This window comes from Clarias gariepinus, chromosome 10 (assembly GCF_024256425.1).
Source record: "Clarias gariepinus isolate MV-2021 ecotype Netherlands chromosome 10, CGAR_prim_01v2, whole genome shotgun sequence".
Classification (NCBI taxonomy): Eukaryota; Metazoa; Chordata; class Actinopteri; order Siluriformes; family Clariidae; genus Clarias; species Clarias gariepinus.
In genome coordinates this window covers 19,923,602-19,946,060 of record NC_071109.1, presented here as the reverse complement: position 1 = coordinate 19,946,060, position 22,459 = coordinate 19,923,602, and the positions used below count along the sequence as shown (strand labels likewise).

General features: G+C 36.5%; 1 protein-coding gene across 1 annotated transcript; it reads right to left on the bottom strand.

The window, feature by feature from the left end:
• Positions 1-766: 766 nt before the first annotated feature.
• zdhhc2 (zinc finger DHHC-type palmitoyltransferase 2) lies at positions 767-20,312 on the bottom strand. Its single transcript, XM_053505557.1, has 13 exons — positions 20,053-20,312; positions 10,983-11,009; positions 10,431-10,525; positions 8,580-8,700; positions 8,367-8,436; positions 8,230-8,262; positions 7,353-7,473; positions 6,123-6,255; positions 4,458-4,584; positions 4,283-4,369; positions 3,942-4,057; positions 2,167-2,242; positions 767-1,701 (listed from the first exon to the last, which is right to left on the bottom strand). Exons 1-12 carry the CDS (start codon positions 20,177-20,179, stop codon positions 2,202-2,204), a joined length of 1,098 nt encoding a protein of 365 aa, XP_053361532.1. The 5' UTR covers positions 20,180-20,312; the 3' UTR covers positions 767-1,701; positions 2,167-2,201.
• Positions 20,313-22,459: the final 2,147 nt, after the last annotated feature.

Below are 22,459 nucleotides of genomic sequence, written 5' to 3'. Positions count from 1 at the left end.
GGAATAATTGCACTGCAAATGCACATCATAATCATAGATTTACAGAATTTAAAAAGTAATCCATCAAAATAGTCAAGTTTGCAATTTTTTTAAAGGGTCAGGCACTGTACTTTTTTCAAGGTTTTTCAAGAGGTGTGTGCTATTTAGACCCCAGGGAAACGGTTTGGGTAAATGTCAAAACAGCTGTTATGTGGACTGACAGTTAATGAAAAGTTTACATTATATTTAAAATTCAGAAATTGTATATAGGTATCAACAATTTTGTTATAGTTATTGTTCAAATAAAATACTTCTGTTTTAGCCTAATCAGCATGATTTTCTTGTTAGAACATTTTTGTTGTCCTTTTAAACTAAATGCTACATTTTCAGAAAGTGTGCCAATAATTCTGAAGAACAACTGTGTGAGATGAACATGATATTTAAACAGGAAACAGATTCTCTGCTCTTCAAAAATGTGACAGATCATGTTTTTCCATGTTTGATGGATTGATCTTAATAACAGACATGCCGTTCATTAAATACATTTGCTGCCTTTGTTCAACACCACAAAACTTTTTTTTTCTTCTTCTTTTTTTTTTTTTTTTTGCAAATTATGTGGTAATTTAACAAACGGACTTCCACATAGCGTCCACATGCACCACATATGTTTTTTTACATACAATCATACAAATACTGAAATTCCAGCACACCAGATCTATTTGTTAGTTCTTTCTCTAAAGTTAACAACTACATTTTTAAAAAACCTTTGCAAATCAGGAGAGGCCTATATATTTTAAATCTATTCTTAATGCATTGCACTGTTGATTACACTGTCAAAAAAGTGCAAACAAGTTTCAAGGTATTCACATACTGACTAATCTAAGGGGCGAGAGAGCTAACATTTTCCCTGTGCTTAAAGCATTTCATTGGTTTCATGTGTACATGATTTTCCTAAGTAACTTGGATTTACGATCTGTTCACAAATTCATCCTGCACACAAATGGATTGTGTTCGTGTTGCAATATGTGTGAAGCTAATGCATTTCAGGTTATATTTCGGACCTCCAATGTATTTTCTCTATTCACTGGCTTTAGAACACTGAGTGATATACAGGGCCAATGGAACAGTTTAACATCATAATGTGTACATCATTAAAAATACAGTACAAATGTCTGCTGAAACATGCAAACAATTGAAGCATAAAAAAAATAACTATTTGATAATACTTTGCTACATATCGTCAGCAATTCGTGACAAAAGTTTACATGTTAGTTACAAGTGTCTAGATTTTTAAAAAAGTTCTTTGTAACTTTCAGTGACGTACATATGCACCACACAGCATGCACAAAAACACAAAATTCCATCCCAAATTCATTTTAAAGTTAGCCTCAAACACGGTCACAAGGTATAAACAAGGCATTAGCTGTAAATCATCACTTGATTATTTGATGTTACTCAGGAGTGCACCTTTTTCTGTGTACTGTATTTAGGCACAGAATGCAAATAAAGTCTCCATACATTGTACAAAGGACTGGATCTGTCCTAATGAATACAGACAATCAGGTAACACTGCACAGTAAGCTTTGAATAAGAAGCACCTTGCTTAAGAAATTACATGGAAACCCACTGGATAGTGGTTGTTTCCTGCAGCAGAAGGCTCCCTGTTGTACAAGGAAGTTTCTTCGTTAGTTCTATGGAAAACACACAGGACCACATAGGGATCTGACAAAGAAATGACACATTTTCCATTTAAATGAAACAGATGCTTTCAGAGTTATGAATGTATTAAACCAAAAAAAAAAAAAAAAAAGAATTATTTAGTATTTTCATTGTTTAATATTCAAGATTCTTGAATTAAATTTATGTCCATAGTCCCGATTTAAATGGAAGCAAATTTGTGATATTGACCTGGTTAATTGCTTCGTACAAAAGGTCAACTTATTCTCACACCTAATCTCTTCCACTGAAACATATGGTCAGGTGACAGATTTGATCTAAAATGAATCATTGGGTTTTGCATAAACTTGCCAGCTAGTGTACACACTGTGCATTAAAGCAAAAAAGAGGAGGTACTAAATATTTTGTAATAACATTTTGAAAATGAAAAAGTCTTGTATGTATTAGATAATATTTAAAAAAAAAAATACTTATTTTGTGATAAATCCCATTTAAAACAAACTAACTAACCTTGTTTCCTTAAAGAAGTCATCACTGTGACCAGACTAGGTTTCTTTCTCTATAATCATAGCTGGATTGCTTGCTCCTGTTCATAACGACAAAAAAAGGAAGAAGCAAGAAAACATGAAAAATAAAGTCTGTTTGGTTTCTTCGTCTCTGGTTTCTGTCATAAGATCAGCTGATTAGCCTATAATCACCAAAACAGTTTCCTGCATAACATCATTTTCCTTCATAACTTCTACTCAAAGCATCAAATCATATGAGAATGCAGACAACAAAACACACTTTGTTTCAATATAAAACCACTTTCATGTATCCTTGGGTAAAGTCAGTGGCTCGACCTAGATTAAAAACCTTCTGATCTGATAGAGCAATATATGCCTTTAAATAGAGGACGAGAGATTCTCTCAAATGAGACAGAATTAAAACATGTTTTGGGGGGTTGCAAATTATATTAATGGAACCCCACATTCTGCTTAATATAACAGTGTGATAAAAAATTAAATGCTTATACAACAAAAAAAATTACATGTACAAATAATAAAATAAAATAAATTGAAGTGGAATATAGAAACCTAGTCATGGGCAAGACAATGTGCAGAATTTTACATTGTTTTGACAACCAAAAACTCCTGCTGGATTCCAAATTGTTGTTTAGGCCATACAAAATACTTGTGTCTCTTTTCTCAGCTTTAAAATGGCATGCTTTACTCCCATAGTCTCTCTGGTCAATAAATAATTAATAGTTTAATTAACTAACATGGCATATCTGGGTAACAAGAAACACCTGGCAATCACGTTTTATTATTTTGATAATTTGATGCAAATAACAGGCGCTATGTTCTAGGTTGTTTAACAAAACTAGAGATAAGAAAATGAAAAGTGAAATCCTGGTCTATTTTCTTTTATTCCTGTTTTGATTTCAAAACCAAACTACATTGCAGTGTATAACAAAATAATTGGCCTTGCCATTTCGATAATTTTGGAGGGAACTACAAATAGCTGCAGAAACAAAGTTAATGTTTAAGAGATGCAAGATAAAATATTTATATAAAATCCAAAATTCAAATATAAATTTTACAGGTGCCAACAATTTTTAAAACAAGATTATAAACACTGCCTGGCCAAAAAAAAAAAAAAAAAAGAAAAGTAATTACTATAAATTTTTTTTAAACACATGAAAATAATTCCTCATGCTCACAGAACCACTTTTTCACAATTTGGGTTCAAAAATGCCTCTTTTGGGAGGAAAGAAAGACTCTAATGATGTTATACCCTGGTCATTCAATACATTTAAATCATAAGCTGACTTCATTCTATTCCCGCACATGTTGATGAGCCTAGACCTGACTAAGTGAAGCAACCCCAGATCATAACACTGCCGCCAAAGGCTTGTACAGTGGGGACTACGCATAATGGATGCTTACCCTGCGCACCCATCGCTCTGGAATAAAGCTCATAACTCATCAGACCACATGACCTTTTTCAACTGCTGTAAAGTCCAATCGTTATGCTCCCTTGCAAATTTAAACCTTTCTTTTTCATTAGTCATTATCAAGTAGTTTTCTTCTGGCCAAACATCTGTTTAGTCTCAATCCTGTGAGTGCATATGAAGATTCCCTCACTTTCACTATTGAACATAGCTATGGCTTTTACTGTTGAGTTTTAACCCACTTGAAGTCATTTCAAATCTCCTTAGTCGTTTTCTTTGCTTAAAACAGCCCAATAATTTAACCCTTCTGAAATATTGACCCTTTCTTTGGCCAGGCAGTGAATAAACTTACCTTCTCTGGCTTGTTGCTCAGTCTCATCACCCTCAGTCCAAGTCTGCCCATTGCTCAGCAGTCGACTTTGAGATTCTCTCAGAGGTTTAGCAGGAAATTGATGGGATTCTCCATCACTAGAAATCAACAAAACAAACAGACAAAATAGGGTGTTAATGTTATAAAAACCCAGTGCATATGATTATGTGGATTCTCTACCTTACACACTGCAGTGTTCAAATGGCGATATTATAAAAGAATCAGAAATATCTGGCCTTTTCAGGTTTGGTAGCACATGTCTTGTTTGTTTTAAAATGAGTCAACAATCCACGGATCTTGATCATTAATACAAAGACATGGACCTTTTGACAGCATGTCCAGATGGTGAGGCAGGTTGTTCTGGGTCAGGGTTCACGAGACATGTGGGGAAAGAGCATCCATCACCTTGGCTAGAATCACAATAAAGAAACCCCAATATGTTTTAAAATTTTCCTGAACCAGTTTATATGTGCAATGATAATGTACAAGCTGAGATACCTGGAAAAAACAGGCAGAAGCCAATACTTCTTTTCATCGCCGAAGACTTGGCAGAAGTTCTTGCTTACTCCAAGACTGAAGCCATTTTTGTCAGCTCCATGAAGGAAGGCAGGTGCACGGAAGACCTCTAAGGATGAGAGTTATTCGAGGGGAAAATTACTTTAGATACTTTAGATTACTTTAAATATAAAAAACAAACAATCACACATTTCTAATTATCTTTTTTTTTTTGGGGGGGGGGCTCCCTAATTTATTTGTATCCAAATCCCACCTAACACTAGGGCACTCCTACATTAAGGCCACCCCTACCAACCAGGGAGGGCCGAGACTATCACGAGTTTCCTCCGGATCATGTGATGCCTGCCAATCGCATCTACTGTATAGGACTTCCGAAATAAGGATTATTCACTATCAGAACAGCTGTACAGGACAGCCATTTTCTGTCATCATTCTTCTCGTGAGGCCAATTCATTTCTCCCGCACATACACACATACAATATATCGGACTTTAGACATTTTATACATTTACTTACACACTGAAAATATTGCCTATAATTGTAAATATTGGTATCTGGTGCACTGCAGTGTCTGTTTTTTGTACCATACACGTGAGCTACAGTACTTCCGTGATTTGTTTCCGCAGTCAGTTAGTATCTGCGGAAATTCGCTACTCGAATGTCGAGGAGTAAGTCGGGGACAACCTGTATGTAACATGACATTATTGACCTGGAAATTGGGGGAATCCTTATCACTATCACAAGGGTCGTTGAAAAGCTCCATTACTCTAGTTTGTTAAATGAAGTACCAAGTCGATCCAAGAGCTCAAGTCTTTGATGCGCACTTATGTGTTTAGAATGGAAATCAATGTGGTCATATATATTTTAAGCCCTGTCAAACTATTTAGAGTCTTATGGCATTTTCATGCTCACACCCTTTTTCAAACCTTAGCATGTTTCTATATTTGGTTATGTGTCAAAAGCGTTTTCAAAAACAAGTGCCTAAATAACTGATTGCTGTTTCAACTAAAAACTGTGGTCTGTAAACCTCAAGTGTGTTTCACACATACTCAGAGTACTTCCTAATTCACAGTAGCAGGAAATGGTTATGTTGAGATGTGAAGATTAAATATACGACGTTGAAAACAAAAACGCTCAAATGTTTTAAAATATATTTCTTCATAAGCTAATACTGTAGGTTCAACTAAAAGTCCTCATCCACACTTCTATAATAAAGTCTTGATGCAAAAAAAAACTAACATGTTTTAATGTAAATGTATCACTGAATGCTGAACAAAATGGTAATGATGTCACCAAACATTCAGTGATTCCATAGAAGTACAGAACAACGAGCACTCATTTTATGTGCCCTTTAAAATTAAATTTAAGCTCCAATTAAGATGCTTTACAGATAAAATGATTCTAAATTGATAGTTAACCTATTTAGTCTTTGCATATACGTAAAGGATCCAACACCAAATGAGTAAGTTATGATCAGAAAAACTGTTAAACCAATTAAACTTCACACCTCAGTAGATTTCAGCAGACAGATGCATTAAATCCTAAAAGCTAGATTGAAATGCAATACATTCTGTTTTTTTTTATGTCATCAACAGCTATCTATTTTAAAATATTATAATAGTTTGGTTTTTAAGGTCAAGTCACTCACCCAGGGTAGATCTATTTTTGCAAATTAGCCAGCAGTGATAGGCGAACAGTGAAGCCAGACTGACTGAGAACATGGAGGCAGCAAAGAACAGGAACATAATATGGAACTTGGCTTGAGTGTCTGGCAGGCCATTCTGTGAAAAGACATGGAACCATAAAAAAGGAATTCCAATTATATCATACCCCACAACTTATAGATTTAGGACATTCAAATAGAATAAAAACTTATGGGAACTATAAGTGGCAAAGCTATAAACACTTCAGAGCAGATTTCCTATTTCTACACCTGACACAGCAGTTTACAGTGACTAATAATTACTATAGCAGTAACTCTACACTTCTCTAAGTGTTCTGCAGCCAAGGCCACTACAGAAGTCTGTTAGGAGCTAAATAAATATATAATAAAGCTCTAACAGTCACCGCCAGTTTGACGCAGTAATTCCTACCCAGTATTGTTTAAGTCGCTCGTGTTTTACCGTCCACCTTGCAGGAAAATACAAATGTTTGGAAATAAGCACACACGGTCATCATGAAAATGAAGACAAGGCTAAGTGGTTAACACTTTCTTAAAGTAATAGAAATGAAGGCTGAAATTTATGTAAATGTTCATACAAGGGACACAGAATAACGGGAATTTTTGAAATGCGTAATGGAGCGACATCACACACTGCACGGCAATCAATGGAAGCTGTGCGAGAATTGTCCAGTAACCGTGTGATCTCAAGATTCGGTAACATTCCCTGGCCCCCTAGATCGCCAGATTTATCCGTTTGTGATTTTTTTTCTTGTGGGGCTACCTCAAGAGGAAAGTGTACACGACTCGACCAAGGACCCTGGATGAGTTAAAACAGAGAATTCGGGATGAAATTTGCAGAATCCCAGCTGAGATGTCGCAGCGGTCAATGAGGAATCTCAACAGCTGATTTCAAGAATGTATTCGTACAGGAGGACGCCATCTAAAGGACGTAATTTTAAAAAAATGATAAATTTTATCAATGTTTCCTAAATGGCAAGTTTTAGGTTTAAATTACTATGAATAAAATTTATTTATTTTATCACTTCTAGTTTTATTGGACTGTGAAAAAGTTCCCGCTTTTTGTGTAACCTTGTGTATCTATATGAACATTCTCTGGAAGAGTTTTGCAAAAGAGTAAGTTATTTAAAATTTCTTTCAATTGTGTGAACTCAAATGCTCTGATATTAATTAAGCTAAGAAATCATTTATACTTACAGTCCAAAACTGAATAAAGTACTGCAGGTCTGTCGCAGTGATAAAGAGGCAGTACAGCAAAGAGTATGAGAGAAAAAGAGTAAAAAACTTGTAGTTGGAAAAGCCCACACAGTTGTTCACCCTGTCAGAAAACAATAATTTTTGTATTAAACACAAACAGAAGTGACTTAAAAACTTGTATTTTTGTTGCATCATATTAGAGTACTCATAATGTCTATGTATTAATATAGCAAAAAAAGATAATAATTTGAAATTTACAATTTGATTTTAGGGTTCAGTCAAGCTTATGTCTCTATCTTAGTTGGCAAAAAGCTATTTTTTATTTATAAGTCCACCATATTGGTTTCAGTCCACCAATTTGGTTGGCCAAGCTGCATTCTATAATTAAACTGGGACGTTTCACTGCTTGTATCCCTACGCTAAGTGTTCGGCAAGTTAAATTCCATTCTGTAAATTCAAAACGGTTACTACAATAGTGTTAGTGATAACATTAGTGAACACAAAAAACAATATTTTTGTTAATGCTGACATAAAATCTGGTCAGAAATGGACGAAGGGATCCCAGTTTTACCGAAAGCACATTTAACAGCAATGTACAAATCAATGTGACCTACAGTAGCTGGTCAGCATGACATGAGTGTGGCTTCTGGTGGAATAAAACTTATACTAAACATTTAGCAGTATTGCATTCTAAATGTCACTGAATACAGTATTAATACATTTATAGAACTATAGTATAAAAGCAATGTCACACTCACATTTAGTCTCTTGCTCACCACTATAAATATTTTCATATCCTTGTTACTGTGTCATGCATTTATTTGATATATATATTTTTTCTATCATATTTTCTTTGTATTTATGAGCTACTACATACCACGGACAGTGGTGATCCATCTTCAAGATGCAGCTGTAAAAAACAGTATGAAGTATTTGTTTTGAAAAGATACACCAAGAGTAAGATAAGAGTTTACTAAATGTCAAGTATTTCTTTTATATTATAGAAAATCATACTTATCACAGACTGAGCAGTGATGGCATCGGTCAGGTTTCACCAGATGGCACCGATCACAGTAGCGAATAGCTATGGAGATAAGCTTTATTCATTCTGTAGAAAAATTATTTGCTAAAGACTGACTGGAACAAAAAAGTGCACTCATTGGTATTTGGCTTGCATCTGTAGAATGTTTCTTGGTCACAGTTCACCTGGCAATAAGAAAGTCTCACCTCCAGACGTGGTGCGAGTGGATATGGGTAAATCCTTGGCTATTCTTCTTAGAATCTCCTGTTGAGATTCAACACGATCCTCCTGCTTCAGCAGTTCTTTGTCAGTGTGTGACAGGTGGAACTGAGCAGACCAGACAAACACAACGCTCTGATTTCTGTTTTTACTTAACATGCAACAGTGTGCTTTACACTGATACAATGATCTTGGTGTCAAATAAGATGAAATATCTATTAATTAGAAAACTGCATTTTAGGACATGGACACAAGATACACATATACAAAGTATTATTTATAATACAATCAGATATTGTAGTTCCTGTATGGAATGGTATAAATTGTTTAAGAGGTGTTTAAGGTATTTTGCTCTTTAAAGTACAGGATTTATAAGACAAATTAATGATGCAACTGTGACATTTAAGAACTGATTAAATTACTATTAAAGATGTTGTAATCTACTAGATTACACATTATATTTATTTATATCTTAAATATATATTATTTTAGTATTACATTGTTATACATTTCTAGTCTCTCATTATTATTATTATTATTATTATTATTATATCATACACTGCCTAGTCAAAAAAAGGTTGCCGTTTCCAAGGAGTCAAATTATTGGCCTGAATCCACCAAAGAAAACATTAAATTACTGGAATTGGGTTTAGAATTGTCCAATGAATTATTAAAACCTGGAAGGCTAGTGCTGAACCATCAACTCCGTGGAAGCAATGTGGTCAGAAAAATAATCATGAATGACTTGAGCTCACTTGAACCCTGCTATATATGAGTAAAAGATTTTGTATACAAAGTGCGAGAAGAACTCACATAAACAGCTGTGTGAAAAAGACTTGAATTTGATAGAGAGCAAAACGATTAGACTTTGGAGCAGTAAAAAAAAAAAAGTCATGTGGTCTGATGAGTCCATATTTAAGATATTCCAAAGCAGTGTGTGTGTGTGTGTGTGTGTGTGTGTGTACTGGTCAGCCATATCATGCCCACTCGTTTAATATTGACTAGCCCCGCCCTTTGCCACCAAAACAGTAATGACCTCTGTGTCATATGACACATATATCTTCAAACGAGCATTAACCTTTTCCTTAATTTGAGCTACAGTAGTGCTTCTACTGGATCAGACTACACAGGCCAGCACTCCTCCTATGCATCAGTGAGCCTTGGCTACCCATGACCTTGTTGCCAGTGCATCCGTTTTCCCTCCTTGGATCACTTTTGGTATGTTCTGACCACTGCAGCCTGGGAATATTACATAACAGCTATATTTTTGGAGTTGTCTACATATTACAATTTGGCTCTTCTTACAGAAGCTACATTTTCGAAATCTAGTTACAATGGAGGCTTGAAGTGGGTGGGATACATTAGGCAGTAAGTGAACTTTTTCCTTACGTTGATGTGTTGGAAGTGGGAAAAAAAATGGGCATGCATAAGGATTTGATTCACAAGGGCCAGAGTAGACCGAGCTGGCCTGCGTAATCCAATCTAATACAAGTGCTAGTGTAGATTAAATTTCAGAAAAGGTAGATAGAAAGGCATCAGAAGACACAGTGGCAAAAGGGGGACCTACTCAATATTAGGCAGGTGGTCATAATATGATGGCTGAGAAGAGAGGGGTATGAACCAATGCACAGATTGTGCAGAGTGCCCTGTGTATACCCTGTGTTTGTTATGATGTTATAAAGCGTTATGAAGAGTTTCCACAACTGAATTGACCACCACATTGTGCACCCTAATCATAGCTAAAAGCAGTCAAATAAAATATTAGCATGTTCGATTTGTTTTTAGCCAGAATACACATAGCTACTAAAATGATAGGGGTGGGGAAAAATATTGCATACCTCTTTGAGTGGGTTCATTGGTTTGGTGAAGATGGTTTGCCAATATGACCATACAAACATGATAAAGGAGACATGGTATGCCATGAGGTAGACTACTGGAAAACAGAAAAGATAATAGATATAGAAGAAATATAAAAGAAATATAATTTACTACTGATCATAATGAGCTGTCAGATCTTTAAGTATACTTATTTAAAAGCTAGTGAGTTGTCTTTTCTTTAATTCATAATTACCATTATTTGCAAGTACCACATACAGTACATCAGATTTTAATTAGTGGAAAGCTAATGTTAAAAAATTAGCTAATATCTGAACACCAGAACAAGTATAGCTCCTGTATAAAGGAGACAATTACAAAGCTTTATTAATTTTGCAAAATAAATACCAAATAAGTATCAGTCATTTTTAACATTATCTTATTTTTTTTCAATGTACGTTTCCGTGCTTACATAGTGTTTGACTAACCCAGGTCTTCTCATTCTATAACCTTTTTTCTTATCATTCCCAGTCAAACTATTCTACGCATATCATTATTTAAAAAAGCTTTCTTACTTTTCTCTCCCAGGTTTTCAATTGTTTCTGTGTAAAGAATGAAAAACATAGAAATAGGTTAGACTTAATGTGTGGTTTAATTATTTTCGGAAAAGCTTCAGCTTATGGTGTCTATCTCTAGCCCTACCAACATGCATGAATAGCTTGTATTCTTGTAATTTATTGTCTCTCTGCCCTCTTTTCATATTCTCTGAGTTAATTTATGAAAACAATAATGCACAAGGAAGCCATTAGCAAAATCCAGGATTAGAAAGAAACAAAATGCACATTGTTTAAAGCAACACACAATTTACTGTAGAAGCTCTATAGAGGGAAATTTCAAAGATCTGACCTAAATATGAAATTAAACAGAACGACAGTTTATATGGACTAGCAGTGAACAGCAGCATATACTGTACAGCTGCAGCAGGTGCTGATGCTGGAACCCACACAAAACAGAAGCGATCTGCTGATCATGCTTCGTGTCTCGTACATACTTGCACAGAGGTCTTTAGTGATGCTTAACTGACTTGGGCAAAATCAAAGTGAAATGGCTGTATTCACAAGATAATTAATCAAGGTGTTAAAACATTAACATTATTGTATCATGGTACAGGATTAAGCTGCAATCATACTAAAATGGTGGCAGTTTTGAATAGAGCTTAAGCATTGCCCGTATAAACTTTAACATTTTTTTTTTACTCTGTTAATACATCAATCACACATACTTTACAAGCTGTAAGGTGCTGCCATTTGTTTTCGTAAGTGTGATCTTAGGGTGTATTTAAACTTCAAAGCACTTCTGCATGTCAGTCTGGATAGAGGCATGTGCCAAATGCAATAACTGTAAATGTACTAGGTCTCAACATATAACTTTAATAATTTTTCCTGCAATTTGCACATATCTTTTTTAAAAGATTCAAAAGTTTTCTATATGCATAGGACCACACCCAGGTGCTCTTTAATATCAGAGGCAACTGCTTGGGACCCCCGAGGGCTGACAAAGATTTTATTATTTATACGGCCCCAACAAGCTCTAGAAGTGTGCAGTGGCTCTGCATTCCCTCTGATTAACCATCAATACTGTAAAAATAGTGTGAAAATTTGTTAAAACTTGCACAACATACATGGAATCATGAGGGAGGACTACTGTACCTCAGAATCCTTCAGCATGGCCTCGAATCATCAGCTACATGACTTAAAAGCTGGCAAAACTAGGGTTCAAACACACATTTCCACCCTATTAGAAATTTGCGCACCATGCTTCTGGTCTGTGATTTGTACTGTTGATTTTTTATGATGCAATTTTGTGTTATTAAAGTGTTTACATGATCTCTGATCACAATCATTTATCAGTTATTTTTCCCCCCAAGCACATTTCTTCTGTTGACACTCAACACTACTTTACAATCCTTTACAATCACTGATGATGTACTCTAGCTAGCCGCCAGTCATTATATTATTAGTATCTGTTGATGTTGTGCTTGATGTTGATCTGTTGATTGTGAACTCTAAAGTTCCTCCAAATTAGATTGGATGCATTTGTAAAGCTGCAGAAAGAAAACTTACAATTTTATTCTGCCGAAACTATCATAAGCTGAACCATCAATAAAGGTTATGATATGAGGCCAATCCCAAAATCACAAAGTCAGAAGATTCTACCTCTACTATTTGCCCTAGCCATTACATAGGTATAGGTTAGTCTTATAAACCTTAGTGCCTCATCTCCATTTCAAATTCCTTCCTAGACTTCCAATATTCTGTAATAAGTCTGACTGAGATACCTACAGTACACTGCTCTCCTGTGGAGGTTGTTGTTGAAATCACTGATCTGTTTTGGTGGTTCTCTTCACACATCTCACAGTGTTTATCTTCTCTCTCTCTCCCTCCCCCGTCTCTCTCTATTGAGCTACAAATGCCGCTCTTGAGCTGCCTGTGATCAAGACCCCCCTAGGACCTGTTCGACTCATCCTGGTGCCCTGCTTCTGATTGGAGATCTTGTTGCATGGAAGCCCTATGTGGGTTACTTGGGATGCATGTGATGAAAGAGGACAGTTCCACTTTACCATAAAGAAGGTCCTGCCCCTTGCCTTCTCAGGGAGTTTTTCCTTGCCACCATTGCCCTCGGCCTTCTCATCAGGGAAGATCAGTTTTTTTTTATTCATACACATTTTCTCACATTTTATATACAGTTCTTTTTTTTCTCTTATCATTTTCTTTTGATTCTGTAAAGCAGCTTTGATGAATTGAATTGTCTTTCATTAACTGCTGTCGTTTTCTCTCCTGTTTCCAATGCTTTTCTAATGACTCTGACTATTTTTCACGTTGAAAATGGCCACACCTCCCTTTCCCTGGCCATGCCCTCCAGCTCCTTCCAGGTGCTATCAGGCGAAATGAAAGATTTAATCTTTCTATCTAGTCCTTGGTCTGCCCTGAGTTCTTCTCTTTGTTTGACAATCACCTCCCCAAGGAGGCATCCAGAGGCATCCTAGACAGTTGCTTGACCCACCTCAATTGGCTTCTTTTAATACAGAGTAGCAGCAACTTTACTTTGAGCTCTTCCTGGATGCCCAGAGCTCCTCACCCATCCTGAGAAGGATGCTAATTTCCACTTCTAAAATCCACAACCTCATTCTTTTAGTAACAAACCAAAGCTTGTGAACATACAGTAGGTAAGTGCTGAGATGTACAGTAGATTGACCAGGTGTTTGAAGTGTTTTGTTCATTTATTTAAAAAATAAACATTTAAATATTGCATTGTGGCAAAATGTTGAGTGAAAAAAGGATTTAATTCCATTTTAAGATGTGTCATACATATGTGGAAACCTGAAAGGTTAAGAAAACTTCCTGCAGGCACTGGACCTAATGATCCATAATAACAGGACTGGTACCCCAAACTCCTGAGGCACCTTCAAAAGGACCCAACAAGGGATATGGTTGTATGCATTTTTCAAATCCACGAAACACACTTAGACTGGTTAACCACACCACCTTGAGTCCACCATGAGCCCTCCATGAACCTTTTGAGGATAAAGAACAGGGCCATTCTTTCACAACCAGGACAGATTCCACATTGCTCCTCCTGAAACTGTGGTTTGAATAAACATCCAGACCCTATTCTCCAGCACCGTGGCATAGACTTTGACATAAAGAAAGAGGAGTGTGATCCCCCTTATTTTGGAAAACATCCTCCAATCTCACCTCTTAAAGATCAGGACCACCACCTAAGGTTAATAATCAGAAGCACAGAGTCGGCTGTACTCTTTCCATCATCACTGTATTACCATCCCTGGGACATCCCTATGTCCCAAATAAACAGTTATTTATCCCTGCTGTAAATAATAAGGCCTTTCTTCCCCCTTGATTTGACAGCCAACCTTGAGGAGCTACTGGACAGGGAACACTGCCAATGTTCGCAGCAAACTTAATGCCAAACAATGGCATGCTTAAGCCTAACAGGTCTGTCTGCCATTTTCTAATGCCACTTAATCCAAGTTGACCAGCAGTTGATGATCAGTTGACTAATTACATCTACTCCTCACCCATGTGTTCAGAAAATATGGATGCAAATCCAATGATACAACTATATACAGTGGTGTGAAAAACTATTTGCCCCCTTCCTGATTTCTTATTCTTTTGCATGTTTGTCACACTTAAATGTTTCTGCTCATCAAAAACCATTAACTATTAGTCAAAGATAACATAATTAAACACAAAATGCAGTTTTTAAATGAAGGTTTACGTTATTAAGGGAGGAAAAAAAACTCCAAATCTACATGGCCCTGTGTGAAAAAGTAATTGCCTCCCTTGTTAAAAAATAACTTAACTGTGGTTTATCACACCTGAGTTCAATTTCTGTAGTCACCCCCAGGCCTGATTACTGCCACACCTGTTTCAATCAAGAAATCACTTAAATAGGAGCTACCTGACACAGAGAAGTAGACCAAAAGCACCTCAAAAGCTAGACATCATGCCAAGATCCAAAGTAGTTCAGGAACAAATGAGAACAAAAGTAATTGAGATCTATCAGTCTGGTAAAGGTTATAAAGACATTTCTAAAGCTTTGGGACTCCAGCGAACCACAGTGAGAGCCATTATCCACAAATGGCAAAAACATGGAACAGTGGTGAACCTTCCCAGGAGTGGCCGGCCGACCAAAATTACCCCAAGAGCGCAGAGACAACTCATCCGAGAGGCCACAAAAGACCCCAGGACAACATCTAAAGAACTGCAGGCCCCACTTGCCTCAATTAAGGTCAGTGTTCACGACTCCACCATAAGAAAGAGACTGGGCAAAAACGGCCTGCATGGCAGATTTCCAAGGCGCAAACCACTTTTAATCAAAAAGAACATTAAGGCTCGTCTCAATTTTGCTAAAAAACATCTCAATGATTGCCAAGACTTTTGGAAAAATACCTTGTGGACCAACGAGACAAAAGTTGAACTTTTTGGAAGGTGCGTGTCCCGTTACATCTGGCGTAAAAGTAACACAGCATTTCAGAAAAAGAACATCATACCAACAGTAAAACATGGTGGTGGTAGTGTGATGGTCTGGGGTTGTTTTGCTGCTTCAGGACCTGGAAGGCTTGCTGTGATAGATGGAACCATGAATTCTACTGTCTACCAAAAAAATCCTGAAGGAGAATGTCCGGCCATCTGTTCGTCAACTCAAGCTAAAGCGATCTTGGGTGCTGCAGCAGGACAATGACCCAAAACACACCAGCATATCCACCTCTGAATGGCTGAAGAAAAACAAAATGAAGACTTTGGAGTGGCCTAGTCAAAGTCCTGACCTGAATCCTATTGAGATGTTGTGGCATGACCTTAAAAAGGCGGTTCATGCTAGAAAACCCTCAAATAACGCTGAATTACAACAATTCTGCAAAGATGAGTGGGCCAAAATTCCTCCAGAGCGCTGTAAAAGACTCGTTGCAAGTTATCGCAAACACTTAATTTGTTATTAGGTTCAGGGGGCAATTACTTTTTCACACAGGGCCATGTACATTTGGATTTTTTTCTTCCTAAATAATAAAAACCATCATTTAAAAACTGCATTTTGTGTTTACTTGTGTTATCTTTGACTAATAGTTAACGGTTTTTGATGAGCAGAAACATTTAAGTGTGACAAACATGCAAAAGAATAAGAAATCAGGAAGGGGGCAAATATTTTTTCAAACCACTGTAGTTGATAATAAAATTGCAGTCTAGGGCACTTATAGATATCAAGCGTACTTATAAACACTTATGTTTAAACATGGAGTTTGATATAGATAATTCCATGACCTAACACACTCTTTTCAATTTCTTCTTTATAATATCTGAAGGATTTGCCTATTTCTTTTTACACAAGCCACTCGTGTGTGTATATCAGTCTCTTTTCAGCAGGCAGCATTTAAGCAGGAATTTACCAATTGGATTAATGTCTTTTCTGATTTCAGCACCCATGAACATGTTTATGGTTTGTTGACAACATACTAAACAGTTAACTCAGAGGAGTGATACATGTTTTCTTTCTCAAAGTGAACTGTATTATCACCATTAGATTTAATAGTTTTACATTGTTTCTATACAAGTTGATTTGATATCATTTCATAATCAATGAAGAAACTCAGATTTGGGATTAATACTCTTAAGTTGACTTCTGTTAGCTTAAAAAAGACATGGTTCGTATTTATTCTGTCGAGAGAGAGGGGGTCTGTAAGTTGTGCAAAAATAGTAACAGTTCCATCACTAGTAACATATAGTACAAATAATATTAAACACAAATATATATTCTTTACATATTTCTTATTTTTAAAAAAAATCATTGTTTGCACTATTTTAAAGTATAGTGTTTTTTGTTACCTCTGTTTACAAATTTGATCCAATTTATATGTTTACAAGTTAAATGCATGATAAATGATTTCAAAATGGCATGTCTCTTTTTCACTTCTAAACTGAGGTACCTACCAAAGCTCGACTTCTTCATATCTTTACACCCTTAATTGGCACTATGCTGAGTTAGACTCATGACTGCCCAAGAATATTTTGTCCCATCTAAAACAAAAACCTATTTGTTTATTAATCTGTTCCAAGAAATGAAAAAGTCTTGGTTCTAATTTTACTTTGGCATGAATAAAAAATAAAAGGGAAAAATAAATCAGGATGGTGCTGGTAAAACATTCTCCTTTCCTATAAATGCTTGAACATTAATTACACCATAAGCTAGCTAATAACTGTAATCGTAAGGAAGCTGACAAACTGCTGCATTAGCAGTCAGCTCGTCTGTCTGTTGGAGAAGTTCCTAATATTAGCATGCTCCCATTTTCTGCTCACTTTGGACAACAGCAGAGCATGAGGATAAGTGGACTAATCAGAATAAATTTTAGTTCACATTTAGCACTTTGCATGTCCTTTTCAACATATTTAATCGTTAAATACATTTCTTTTATCATTGAATCATGCAATACATTTTTAATATCAGTATTGTAAGTGGTGCTACGGTACTTACAGACAATTAAGTTTATAACTGCACTCTACCGAGCAACTCACTCGCCTCTTCACGAGAACAAAAAAATGCATGATTTTCTACAGTGCGGTAGCAAATGTTTATATTTAGACTATATAATGGTTGGCTGGCCTGTATAATTTTAGTTTGCCCTATACACTTGAAGTGCAGCTAAGTATTAGTAGCTAATAGAAGTTCGACAAATATTATCAGAAAGAATATTTACTTCTTTGAGAGGGGTCTTTGATCAGGTGCCAATTCATTCTGTAGAGCACTATAGTTTTCATGAACTTTAAATTAATTAAAGAGTATGGGGTGAGAAAAAAACACAAAGCTGAGAGTGTGGGGTGAGGGACAGAGAGAGAGAGAAAGAGAGAGAGAGAGAGAGTGCTGAGATGACTATGAGGTTTTGGATGTACAAAAGCTGATTCATCACTGCTATTTTGAGTTCAAACAGTTCCGTGAAAAAGTTGATTTGATATCTGGATTTATTTTTATTTTTTTTTGCATATTTGTTAAACTTAAAAGATTCAAATCATTAAACAAATTTTTACTATGATACAAAGAGACCCAAAGTAATTACAAAATGCAGTTTTTAAGTGATGATTTCATTTATTAAGGGAAAAAAAAGCTGTCCAAACCTACCTGGACCTGTGGAAGAATTTTGGCCCACTCTTCTTTGTTAGAAATGTTTTAATTCGGCCATATTAGAGGGTTTAACCTGTTTAAAGTCTTGCCAAAGCATCTCAATCGGATTTAAGTCCAGACTTTGACTAGGCCCCTCCAAAACCTTAATTTAATACCAGATGTACAGGGATGCACACCTTCCAAAAAGAAAAACTTTTGTCTTATAAGTCCAAATAATTTTTGCCCTAGAGTCTTGTGGATAATCAAGATGTTTTTTGACAAATGTGAAACAAGCATTTGTGTTCTTTTTGTTCAGCACTGGCTTTTGCCTTGGAACTGTCCTATTGATACCATTTTTGCTCAGTCTCTTCCTTACTGTTGAATCATGAACACTAACCTAAACTAAGGCAAATTACTTTTTCACATCGAGCCAGGCAGGTTTCAGACAGCTCTTTTCTTTTAATAAATGAAATTAACATTTAAAACGGCATTTTTATTTACTCTGGTTATCTTTGCGTGTCATTAAAATTAGTTTGATGATCCAAATCTTTAAACCGTGACAAATATGCAAAAATATCAGTTAGAGGCAAATACATTTTCATTTCACTATATTTTCATACCCATCTCTGCAGACATTTAATTTCTCATATGCTTTGTTTGGTTTTCTGGTTCTTTTCTGATTCAGTGTGGCTAGAATTTTCTCCCGAAGAAGCCAAATACAGTACCAGGTTACACAGATCAGAAAAACAACTTCACTTGTATCCTTTTTCTAGAGAATACAAATATTATCACATAAATAAATATAATACCTCAGGGGGGCAATGTCACCCTGTGCTGAAAGTGAGTGTGTGATCAAATAAGGTCAGGCTGGAGATTGTTCCCTGGTGACAGGCAGACAATAGGATTAGCTTCAAGACATTGAATTGGCTGATCAAACACTCATAAAAAGTTCAGTTGTTTTAGGCCACATGCTGCCTCGTGGATGAGTCAGCCTCTACCTTCTGCTTATCAGGAACACTCGCAGTTCAGCACCAAACAAAAAAAAGGCTTTTTAGTAAATTATGTTTGGACATTAGAGATTAGGGGAAGATAAAATTATTTAGTTTAATTTTCTGTCTAAACCATCCCAAAAGTACCCTTCAGGGTGATATACTATGATGTAATAGCCATTTGTAGCCTGGTGATTTTATTAAATGTTCTTTAATTTATTTTTTTTGTGCTGTCCTAGGGCTACAGTTAGTTTGAGTGCCAACAATCTGTATAGACTGTCTGTCTGCAGTTCAGCATAATTGCTGGTCTTACTCAGCAGCAGCAGTTGGGACTATGCTCTCCGCCTGTACCGTAACTCCCTGGAACTAACCCTATGGCTTCAACACATTGGGCCAATTCGCTAACATTTCAAACTGAGCAAGAGCTGGTAATTAAATCCAATTGGTATGAATCTCTGTTCCTTCAGAAACCAAAGAAACATGGAATTAACACAGTCCCCTATTTGACTGTCCTTTGTGGTGATGAACTTGTACAACCTCTAACACAATAACAACTGAATGGCCAAAAGAACAACCTATAAGTTGTTACTGTGCATTTAGCAATTATTTTTTGTTCTTTTTTTTAAAGCACAAATATGTTAGATATATAACTACTGACTGCATAACGAATTGAATTTCTGATTATAAGTAATTTATCCAACATTGTTAAACACCAATTTGTCTCTTATGTAGGAATGTGGTTGTTTTAGTGCTTTATCTTCCTGACACCTTCATAATCACATACAAGCTCTTGGCTATTTTCCCGATGGGTCTATTAACATTTCAGTGTCCTAACGACTAACCTTCAAGTAAATGCACTTGCAACAATGTGCTTATGTTTCTCGTTTATACATGCAACGAAAGACTGAGATAAAAAAAGGCAAAGCGCAAGACACGCGTCTCCTAAGACGGTTCAGGTTCAGCGAGACCTCAGGCGATCCGCCCTTACCTACGCAGAGCTGGAGCACATACGCGTAGTAGGACCACGCCACGAGCGCGCACACGAACAGCACGGGGATCCAGTGCACTACTCGCTGACACTTCCGCTTGGCGCTGCGCGAGCCCGACGGCGCCATGTTTCAGCTCCGTCCGCTGACCCAAACATGCCAAAGCAAACACGCCGAGCTCTTTCGATCCGTCAGGACAGTAGATGCTTGGAAATAGCGGATACGCACCCGCTTTCTTCAGCCCCGCACACAGTCATTTCGCCCTGTGTGTGTGTGTGTGCGCGCATACGGCGAGCAATAACGGCCCCGCCTCCTTCTCACCAAGTTACCATGACGCCCATCAGGCGCAGACCATAAACACACGGACTTAGCTTTGATGTGCTATTTTTTGTTTTAAAGTCAAGTTAAACTTAGTTCTTTGTTTTCTTCAACATACTGTCTTTTTATTCGACCTTTATTTGTTCCCATTCACTTTAAACTTGATTTATACAGTATACGGAAAAGGACCATAAAACATGAGTTCTGACTTTTTCTCAATATTCTGACTTTTATCAGAACATCTGTCAGAATGTTGAGAAAAAAAAAGTCAAAATTATGAGATTAAAGTCAGAATTGTGAGGGGGAAAAAAGTCAAAACTTAAATATTTTTAATGGTAGTTGTAATCCTCTTTTGTAATTAATTCACTGTAGATTTCAAATAAATACTTGTTCCAAAGAAATAGTAACAGTAGTATCAAACAGATTTAATTCTGTACCCATTAAAAAAAAAGTTAGTATAGGGCCAGGTGGACCGCTCTTCCAGCTGAGGGAGGAGATGGGCTTAAACAGACCCCCAGCGTCTTAAGCATGCATTTATGGAGAATATTTGTCTCTGGAAGGGCAGTGATCCCAATCTAAATTTTTGGAGTACGCTAACCCACAAGAAAGTCAGAATTTTTGGGCTCCTTTTACTGAAACCAGGACACGTTTCAGTCTATGGTTTTGCTATCCAAATGCAGGATGATGACCCACTTTTGGGCTACTCACAGCTCCTGGAAACCCAGAGGGATCACTAAGCATCATCAAAAGACTGCAATACTACATGGGCCAGCCTGCATCAACAAAGTCTTCAGGAACTGGTCCATCCTCTTATGTTGACAACTGTATGGAAAGTGATGTTCTGTTCTGATATCTCCTAAAAGAGCATGAAGGAAAATGGTCTATAATCCATGCTGTCCTGTGCATGTCTTCTTTGACATCAAGTCCAGGGCTTGTACCTTAGGGCTAATTTGCACATCAAGCAGAATAGCCACACCTGATCACATGTAGAGAGTTACCAAGTATCTTAGCTCCCACTACCAAGAGGGATGACCACCAGGAGTTAGCCACCTCCATTGCAGAGGAGTCAACAACTGCAGATTAGAGAAATTGCTTTAATGCAGAATAGCCAACATGCTGCATTGCCAGTCTTGGCCACACGCAGTGCATCAGAACTCACCAAAATATTATAAAATAAGGCACTGGTCAGAGCAAGAGCCTATCTTGGAAACAAGAGATACAAGCAGGAATACACATACTCATTCCAAATCATCACACACACATTTCCACATTTATTTACAGCTAGACTCAATTTAGAATCGTCAATCCACATAGTAAAATGGTTTTGAGTATGTAAAGGAAACCCAAGATAACAAATGTAGAACATGCATAATTCCACAGACAGTGTCTTGAGCTTAGGGTTAAGCTAAGGTTCCTGAGGGTGGGAGTTGGCAATGCTACTCACTGCTTTAAGATGTCATCCTTTCATTTAATACAGTCTAATTTATGACAGACTTTATTAAGTGTATATAAAGTATTACATTGAATCAACACCTTTAATCAAATAAACCTTGAATGAAATTCACTGGACAACATATGTAAGGTACATTTTTGTGTCTTATTTTAAATAAATATGTAATTGTTGGAATAAAAGGAAGGAAAAAAGATTAGATTAGATTTTGTATAGCTACCTGAAAAATATGTAAGAGATTCTTATTAGACTCTATTCTGTTGAGTAAGCTGATTTCAAGAGTTAGAGGCTCACATAAAGTATGTTAGCAATGAGTGTTTAGAGAGGATTATGTGGCTTAACAGTTGTTGGGAAGTAACGAGACCAGTGTTGCTGTACTGCCAGCAAATTACACACAACAGCTTGGTACTCGTTGACTTTTAAATGGCAATTAAGTTGAAAAAGAGTTCAGTATTGATTTATGATCAGAACATGATTTATTCTAATTTGGTCTATATATATTTCAGTCTAATATTTAGCAATTTAATAGTCTAATAATAATTTATGTATATAACTATAGTTACTATAGCTACAGTTAGGCAATGTTTGGGTGAATGTGAAAGAAAGCCACATCTATCCATTTGAGTAACTCTGACATTCTA